The sequence below is a fragment of the Vitis vinifera genome, chromosome 7, assembly GCF_030704535.1.
Source record: "Vitis vinifera cultivar Pinot Noir 40024 chromosome 7, ASM3070453v1".
Classification (NCBI taxonomy): Eukaryota; Viridiplantae; Streptophyta; class Magnoliopsida; order Vitales; family Vitaceae; genus Vitis; species Vitis vinifera.
In genome coordinates, this window is record NC_081811.1 from 28,181,427 (window position 1) to 28,190,573 (window position 9,147).

Below are 9,147 nucleotides of genomic sequence, written 5' to 3' on the forward strand. Positions count from 1 at the left end.
GATCACCGCCCAATGTCTTCCTCTTCCTCACTATCATCCATTTCCATTTTTAATAATATAAATTAAGAAAAATTATAAGTAATATAATCACTACATTTCCTTTTTTAATAATATATATTAAAAATATTCTTAATCAACATCATCACATTTATTTTGACAGATGATAATGTTACGTTATCAAAACTTTTAAATTTAAAAATTAAAAGTACGAAAATATTTTGAAAACTTTTTGAATTGTATGTAAAGAATTAAATACATGACTTTGAAAACGATATGTTTTGAGAGAGAGAGAAGGGCGTTAAAGAGCATGTGAGAGAGTGAGAGTGAGGTGTGTCCTTTACAGTCTGGAGTTACTCACTCTTACCAACCACCAATCTCCACCTCACCTCCCAACACCCGCCATTTTTAACGGATTTTCTCCCTCTTCATTTTTTTTTTTATTTTCCCTCTTTTATCTTAATATTATTAATATTTCTTCAATTTTGTATTAACTCATCTATCTCATCATCATCGCTGTATAAAATAAATAAATAAATAAACCCTACTTACTCTCTCTCTCTCTCTCTCTGTGCTTTCTCTCTCCTAAGTCTGGTTGTGGAGCTCTGATTCTAGGGTTTCGAGCGAACTCACTCAATGAATGGGTAGGGTTTTTTGTGCTCTCGGAGAAATGAACCTCACTCCCATTTTTTTAACTCTCTGGTGGGTTTTCTTTGCTGGAGTGGGTTCCGGCGTGGGAGTTCTCGTCGCCGGGGATGGGTCCGGCGATCTGCGATCGCTGCTGGAGTTCAAGAAAGGGATCGAGGTAGATCCCTTGGGAAAGGTGCTGAACTCGTGGAACCGGTCGGGAGCGGATCCGGAGAAGTGTCCTCGGGGCTGGCACGGCGTCGTGTGTGATGAATCTGAGTTGTCCGTGGTCGCCATTGTTCTCGACCGGCTTGGGCTGGAGGGGGAGCTCAAGTTCAATACTTTGCTTGGGCTGAAAATGCTGAGGAATCTGAGTCTCGCTGGGAACTCGTTCACCGGCAGGCTGGTTCCGGTGATGGGGTCGATGAGTTCTTTGGAGGTTTTGGATCTGTCCGGGAACCGTTTCTACGGGCCGATCCCGGCTCGAATCAGCGAGCTTTGGAATTTAAATTATGTGAATTTGTCCAATAATAATTTGAAGGGTGGATTTCCTGGTGGATTCCATAATCTTCAGCAGTTGAAAACTCTAGATTTGCATTCGAATGAGATCTCTGGCGATTTCGGTACTCTGCTGTCGGAGTTTCGAAATGTTGAGTATGTTGACTTGAGTCACAATAAATTCTATGGAGGAATTTCCGCTGGCAAGGAGAATGTTTCGAGCTTGGCGAACACTGTGCAATATGTGAATTTGAGTTACAATGACCTCAGCGGGGGTTTCTTTGATGATGAATCGATTGTTTTGTTCCGGAACTTGCAAGTTTTGGATTTGGGTAATAATCAGATTCGTGGGGAGCTCCCTTCATTTGGGTCATTGCCAAATCTCCAAGTTCTGAATCTAAGGAATAATCAGTTGTATGGGTCGATACCAAAAGGGTTGTTGGAGAGTTCCATGCCTTTAACAGAACTGGATCTCAGTGGCAATGGGTTTACAGGTAAACTATTGGCTGCACTTGATAGAGTTATTTGATCTGTGGATCAGAATTTACTTAGGAAGTGTTCTAAAAAACCTGCATTTTTTCTGGGTTACTCATTTGATAGTTTAAAGCTTGGAACTCTAATTCGCCAATTACACTATTCTCTCTTTTTTACCATGCAGACATCCTTCAAATTTATAGATGATGTGTGTTCATATTGATCCATAGACCTGTGAGGGTCTTTTGCACCATCAATTAATAATAGCAACATTCTCTTCCACATAGCGGCTAACTATACCCCTATTCCTTTCTTCCTAAGGCCCTGTGGTAAATCTAGAAATTCTGATTGTGAAACATCTTCATCACCTGTTAATGCATTGGAACTCCTTAATAACTGGTGTCCACAAAGAAGTTGTCAATTTGCCTTTTTGCAGCTATTTTTATCTGTTACTGAAAGTATTAATTTCAGCCCAAGAGAGATCAGTGGAAGAATTCCGTAATCTGGGGAATTTTTTTGTTTGAAAATGAGGATTTGGTTTCGTGATAGCCAAATACAATTGGTGATCTGGATAATTGGATATTATGGATGTATGAGCTACAACCCATGGACCCCTGTAATAGCATGCCAATACTCCTCCCATGGTAGAATCTCACTAAGAAGAATTCTTGTGGATTTTTTAGAATCCTCACATGAATGATATTATCTTGAATTGAAGAATCATCGTCAAATTCTATGTGCATGCATATCCAAAATCTTGGAAATTTGTCTTTTTTGTTGCTCTATGATTCCTTTTTTTTTTAATGTGTTAGTAGTTTGTTCTGTTTTCTAGTGAAAAAGTTTTTTTTTCTTTAATTATTTAATAAATGTCCATAGTTTATGAAGTTTAGAATATAGATGTGAGCATTGAAGAAATTATAGCCTTTTCTTTCCTTCTTTTGATCGTTGAACCTAATTTGCTGTCTTCCAGGCTTCATTAATTGGTATAGTTATTATCAAATGTCAACTTGATGATGTTTTGATTTTAGAAGTTATAAGTGTCAATGAAAAATTAAGGTGAAAGAAAACTGAAACCTTACCTTCTTGCAAGCCATGGGTAACTCTCAAGTTACAATTCTTAAGCTAATCATTCACACTTTGAATTGCATTTTCGAATAGCTTCAGCTGCTCAATGCAGTGGAAATAGAAGTAGTACTTCTGTGAGATTAATTTTGTGTTTAAGAATTATATTTTAGAAATCATCTAATTAAAAATAAGAATAACTTCGATATTTTTAAGATTTTAATTAAATAAAAGTTTGCTTTCAGATAAATTTAGGAAGTGCAGTGCCCACTGAAGAGTTACTTAGTTACTTATCAAAAAAAAACCTAAAGAGTTAATTAGTTAAATTTTTTTCGTGGGCGCACTAGAATTTTATCTTATGGTAAAATTTATCTGCTTCTGGTCGATGTCTGTTAATCTGTCCTGAAGGAAAATGCAAGAGTTATTCTAGTATGATTATTGGGGTCTTAGATGACCAGTAAGATTTTATTTAAGATTTCAACATCCTCTGTGATACTTTTTCTCCAATAAAATGTTTCAGTTTCTTATTATTATTATTATTTAAAAAAAAAGGAAAAAAAAAATTGAATACAAGATTGTGTCATTGTGACTCCAGAATTTTGTGCACTGGTAGTTGCCTTCCCATATTTGTAAATTTCATTAGCTTCCTTGATTTACCATTTGTTAACTTCCTGGTTTAGTGTGACACAAGGATAAGCATATCCCATGTAAAGAATGAGTGAATCAATAAATGACATGACAATGGAAGAAATGCAGTTTAATTCCCCTTTTTGGAGGATAAATGACTACCTGAAAGGATACTAACCTTGTTATTAATTAAATTTGTTTATATGTTTTTGTTTATCTTTGATGGATTCTTTTCTTGTTCTTTTGGATGCTTAGGATGTTGTGGGGGGTTGATTTTAGGACAATATAGAGATGTATTAATAAGCCCCTAGCAAAAAAAGGGGTGTACCCCTCATTGTGAACTAAATGCATTGCTCAGGTTTCATTTTAACAGGAGTTTGGTGTGTTTGTTCTTTTCTTTTCTCAATTCATTTGAAAATTTTGGTGGTTGCTATTCTTTTTCCCCTTTGAGCAAACGTTCAACTTCATAATATATCTGAAATATCCAGTATATTTTTCCCTTTTGTATGTGTACAGGTCCAATTGATGAAATCAACTCTTCCAATCTGAATATTTTGAATCTTTCATCAAACGGGCTATCAGGTTCTTTGCCTTCTTCTTTAAGAAGATGTTTAACGGTGGATTTGAGCAGAAATATGATATCTGGTGACATATCCATTATGCAGAGTTGGGAAGCCACTTTGGAAGTTCTCGATTTGAGTTCAAACAAGTTGACTGGAAGCTTTCCAAACCTGACTTCTCAATTTGAGAGACTGACTACACTTAAACTTGGAAACAATTCTTTAGTAGGTATTCTGCCTTCTGGATTGGGAGCCTATTCAAGACTGTCTGCAGTTGATCTCAGTTCTAACAATCTTAATGGACCTATTCCAAGTAGTTTCTTCACTTCAACAACCTTGACAAGCCTGAATCTTTCAGGAAATAATTTTGTTGGGTCAATTCCTTTTCAAGGCTCGCATGAAAGTGAGTTATTAGTGCTACCTTCTTATCTGCCGCTAGAGTCTCTTGATCTCTCCCGTAATTTCTTAACAGGCAACTTGCCTTCGGACATAGGTAACATGGGGAGGCTTAAGTTGTTGAATCTTGCAAAGAACAGCTTATCTGGAGAGCTACCAAATGAAATAAGCAAACTTAGTGACCTGGAGTACCTTGATCTGTCAAGCAACAACTTTAGGGGTGAGATCCCTGATAAGATTCCATCAAGTGTCAAAGTGTTCAATGTGTCCCATAATGATCTATCCGGTCATGTTCCAGAAAACTTGAGAAGGTTCCCTATGACTTCATTTCGCCCTGGAAATGAGTTGCTAATCCTCCCAGAAGGCATGCCAGCAGAAAATACTATTCCTGGTCCAATTCATGACAGTGGAAACCATCATAGTTCAAAGGCTAGCATCAGAGTGGCAATCATTGTCGCCTCAGTTGGGGCTGCTGTGATGATTGCTTTTGTTTTACTGGCTTATTATCGAGCACAACTTCAAGATTTTCATGGAAGAAGTGGATTTAGTGGCCAAACTTCTGAGCGAGATGTTAAGTTGGGAAGGTTTACCCGGCCTTCCCTTTTCAAATTCCACACAAATGATGAACCTCCCGCAACTTCATTGAGCTTTTCTAATGATCATTTGCTAACTTCAAATTCAAGATCATTGTCTGGGCAGACTGAGCATGTAACTGAAATTATTGAGCATCCTTTACCTGGGGGAGCCTCAGCTAGTTCAGCATCTACAAATCCCAATGTGTTAGATAATCATCCCACAACATCTGGAAGGAAGTCCTCCCCAGGGTCCCCATTATCTTCATCACCTCGTTTTATTGAGGCAACTGAGCAACATGTGAGGTTGGATGTGTACTCTCCAGACCGGTTAGCTGGAGAACTGTTCTTCCTGGACGGTTCACTAGCATTCACTGCTGAGGAGTTATCTCGAGCTCCTGCAGAAGTTCTTGGCAGAAGCAGCCATGGTACTCTATACAAAGCTACTCTAGATAGTGGGCACATGTTGACTGTCAAATGGCTGCGGGTGGGTCTGGTCAAACATAAGAAAGAATTTGCTAAAGAAGTTAAAAGAATTGGCTCTATAAGACATCCAAATGTTGTTCCATTACGAGCATACTACTGGGGGCCCAGAGAACAAGAGAGGCTTGTCTTAGCAGATTACATTCAGGGGGATAGCTTGGCCTTGCATCTTTATGGTAAAAGCTTAAACTGATTTCTATTAGATATTTATTGTTTCACCATGTAAATTGTTTTATTCCCTGCTATATCAGTGAATTCATCTTGTCACTTTTCTATTTTTCTATGAATATCATCTAAATTCTATACATGCATTATGATGAGTGGGTGTTATCTTGCTATTTCTTGACTGTGTTATGATTCTCTTGTATTATTTTTTCTTTGTTTTTCATAAGATCCTGTTATCATCTGAATTTTATACTTGCAATTTTAAAGAGTGGGTATCATCTTTGCTATTTCTTGACTGGTATGATCCTCTTCTGGTGTGTTTTTTTTTCCTTGTTTTTTGTAACTTCCTGTACCAGTTGATAAGTAGTACATTTTCAGGTTATCAAATTTCATTAAAAACTCAAATTGCAGAACTTTGTCATTTTATGTCACTCTTCAATTCGCTATTATCTCCACTAAACAGTGATGCCCTCAAAAACAGTATTTTAGATCAGTGCACTGGTTGCCCTGTTTATGGCTTAATCTTTTCTTATTCCTTGTAATCATTAGTCTTTTTCCTCTTATGGTTTATCATCCACAATTTCTCATACTCATTCATCTTTTGCTCTTTGTGGTTTGTCTTTGACATATATATAAGAGGAGCACTTGGCAATTTTCTTGTTCTGATAGGTGAGAAATTTTCTTGGGGAGAAGCTGACCATCCTTATGATACTTGGTCTATCCAGGAGATGACCTACTGTGAAATGACCTCTGATCATTTTCATTCAACTTAAATGTAAAGGACAAGGAATTTCCGCACAATTGAAGGCTCTAGCAGACAATATATATGATCTGTCATGTTTTGTCCTCTCTTGTTTCCTTCCAAACTATACCTATACAATCGGTCATGCCATGTCATGTCTAGTGTCGTTTTCTTTCAAACCATGACTATACAATTGGTCTTGTTTTTCTTCAGACTGCACCTATATGATCAGTTACGTCATGTCTTTTCTTGTTTTCATTCATACCGTACTTGTACGATCAGTCATATCTAGTCATAATCCATAAAAGAACATAAAATGAAGCAGAGAAAATATTCAGATTTGGACATTTTCAGAAAGGATTTGGTTTTGGGAAAGTATGAAACTGTCAAATAGATGAAGAGCAGAGGAATAGATTAGAGCGAAGACTTGAGGTTTTTGCTCATCTATAATAAGAAAATATTATGCTTTTCAAATCCCATTTGATTACATAAATAATGTCCTCAATCTATACCATAGTTTTTACTAGGAAACAAATGGAAGCAACTAAGGTAGATTCAAAATGTCGAGAATGAGTTCTTTTAGACAAGAGTAAAAAAAAATGAACCCGAGGCCCACCCCAATTCATAACTGTGCTAGGACATCTTTGGTGACTTCACAAGGATTTCTTCTTAGAAAATGAGAACCTTCCTAGTGAATTCATGTGTGTATCTAGGGAGTGTAACAACAATTACATGCAAGTTTTGTTGGATATATTCCGTAACCCACACCATGGTGGTAGACTAACTTGAGGAGTTGATGGCAACTATGGCTTGTGTTAATTTCAGATCATTTGGATCAGTTTCAAGCAATTTTATTTGTTCATTTGGTTGAAGTTCAAATTTTGGGCTTTCATTTGACTGGCGAGGTGATAACACTCTTGGGTCTGTCTGTCTATCTATATGATGATTAGAATTTCCACATTCCAAATGAGGTTTCTGGGTGTTGTGCTGCCTCACTCCCGCTCCAGCATTGTCTTTAACACATGTAGGTCATAGGCATCAGGTTTTATGACAAACAATAGGTGTATTATAGGCTCTGATAATATGGATGGTTGGGAATGGAAACATGTAGTAAAGCTGGCCCTGATCTTGTTGGTTCTCAATGTATGGCTACTTTCTCTTCTCATCTGTTTGAGTCTGCTTTGGTTTTGGAGATATCACTATAATGTGAACGTTGACACCTTATCTAGGAGTGCCTAGAGGATAAAGGTTTTGCTAAGGGTTTGCAGTTAACATTGTCAGCTGCCTTTTGTTTGGGGTCCAGAGGCAAATTTTGGACTGTGCAAAGGGGGTCCTCTGTCATTACCCTTAAATTCACAACCTAGTAAAAGGCAGGATTCAATTCCATGTTTCTATTTCAACCTCCTATTGGCTTTTATCTGCAAGCTGGCTGTCTCCCTCATCAACTGCTTTAGCATTTGTGATTGGACATTTTAGAATGCAGGCACAGTGGTAAACCTTAATTTTAAGTCCTAGTATTGAGTTTTAACTTGCAACAGGGGTGTGACAATAATTTAGCATTTTATGATAACAACTTGCACTCTCATTTCTCATAGTTTTTGACTATTTCATCAATATATATTTATATATATGTTTGCAGAGACCACCCCTCGCAGATACTCCAAGTTATCCTTCAGTCAAAGGCTAAAACTTGCCGTGGATGTTGCTCAGTGTCTGTCATACCTTCATGATAGAGGCCTGCCCCATGGGAACCTGAAGCCAACGAATATACTCTTGGCAGGCCTTGATCTTCAAGCTCGCCTCACGGATTATGGTCTCCACCGCCTGATGACACCAGCTGGCATTGGCGAGCAGATTCTAAATTTGGGAGCACTTGGATACCGTGCTCCAGAACTTGCCATGGCAGGCAAACCAGTTCCATCATTCAAGGCTGATGTGTATGCATTTGGAGTCATCTTAATGGAATTGTTAACCAGAAGAAGCGCGGGTGACATAATATCCGGGCAGTCGGGTGCTGTTGATCTTACAGATTGGGTTCGGTTGTGTGATCAAGAAGGGCGAGGAATGGATTGTTTTGATAGAGATATTGCAGATGGGGAGGAACCCTCAAAAGCAATGGATGAATTGCTTGCTGTATCGCTCAAGTGTATTCTACCTGTTAATGAGAGGCCTAACATCAGACAAGTCTGTGACGATCTCTGTTCAATATCTATTTGAAATTTTTGTAAATGTGTCCTGGAATTAATTTTTTTCTTTCCTCGACCCCAATTGTTTTTTTCTTCTGTTTTTTTCTTTCCTCCTCTCTTCTCCTCCCTTCTCCTCCCTTCTCCTCCCTTCCTTAATTGGTTTCCAAGCCTTCCCCTTCGGGTTAATCATCTCATTTTTTTCCTGGAAAATTCTCATGTAAAGGGATAATCCATCATTGATTGATTGACAGCATTTGAGTTTGATCTTTAATCCAAAAGTATTGCCCGTTCTTTGTGTTCTCATTAGCATCTATCTTGTTCAGTATTTATCCGTCTTTGCTCTTATCATTTGCCACTTCTGAACTGCTCAAGAGAAGATGCGAATCATTCTTACAGTGACCCGGCAGAGAAGTAGTATTCAAAAGATGGTCAAGTCGGTTCCAACCAACGACTGATCAAAATATAGGAAATTGGTAAAATATTAGTGGTTGGATTTTATGAAAATATGGAAAAAAATCTGAATCTGAAAATATTTAGAATCACCTAATTATGGAAAGTATTTGGGAAAGAGAAAAAATTATAAAGAAAATCAAATATAATATTAAAATTGATAAGAAACAGATTACTTAATATTTATATAAAAAAGTTAAAATAAATTAAATGAATTTGAATTAATATATAAAATTAATTTAATGATTTTATATTTACTTTTTATTTTTCTTCTCTATTTTTTTTTCTTGTATTTTCTTTCAAATTTT

At 37.2% G+C, this 9,147-nt stretch overlaps 1 protein-coding gene across 1 annotated transcript; it reads left to right on the plus strand.

Moving 5' to 3' along the window:
- Positions 1-371: 371 nt before the first annotated feature.
- Positions 372-8,695, plus strand: LOC100262709 (probable inactive receptor kinase At5g10020). The gene is made up of 3 exons (XM_002276318.4): positions 372-1,616; positions 3,802-5,472; positions 7,843-8,695. The coding sequence occupies exons 1-3, from the start codon at positions 638-640 to the stop codon at positions 8,418-8,420; spliced, it is 3,228 nt and encodes a 1,075-aa protein (XP_002276354.2). The 5' UTR covers positions 372-637; the 3' UTR covers positions 8,421-8,695.
- The last annotated feature ends 452 nt before the right edge of the window (positions 8,696-9,147 follow it).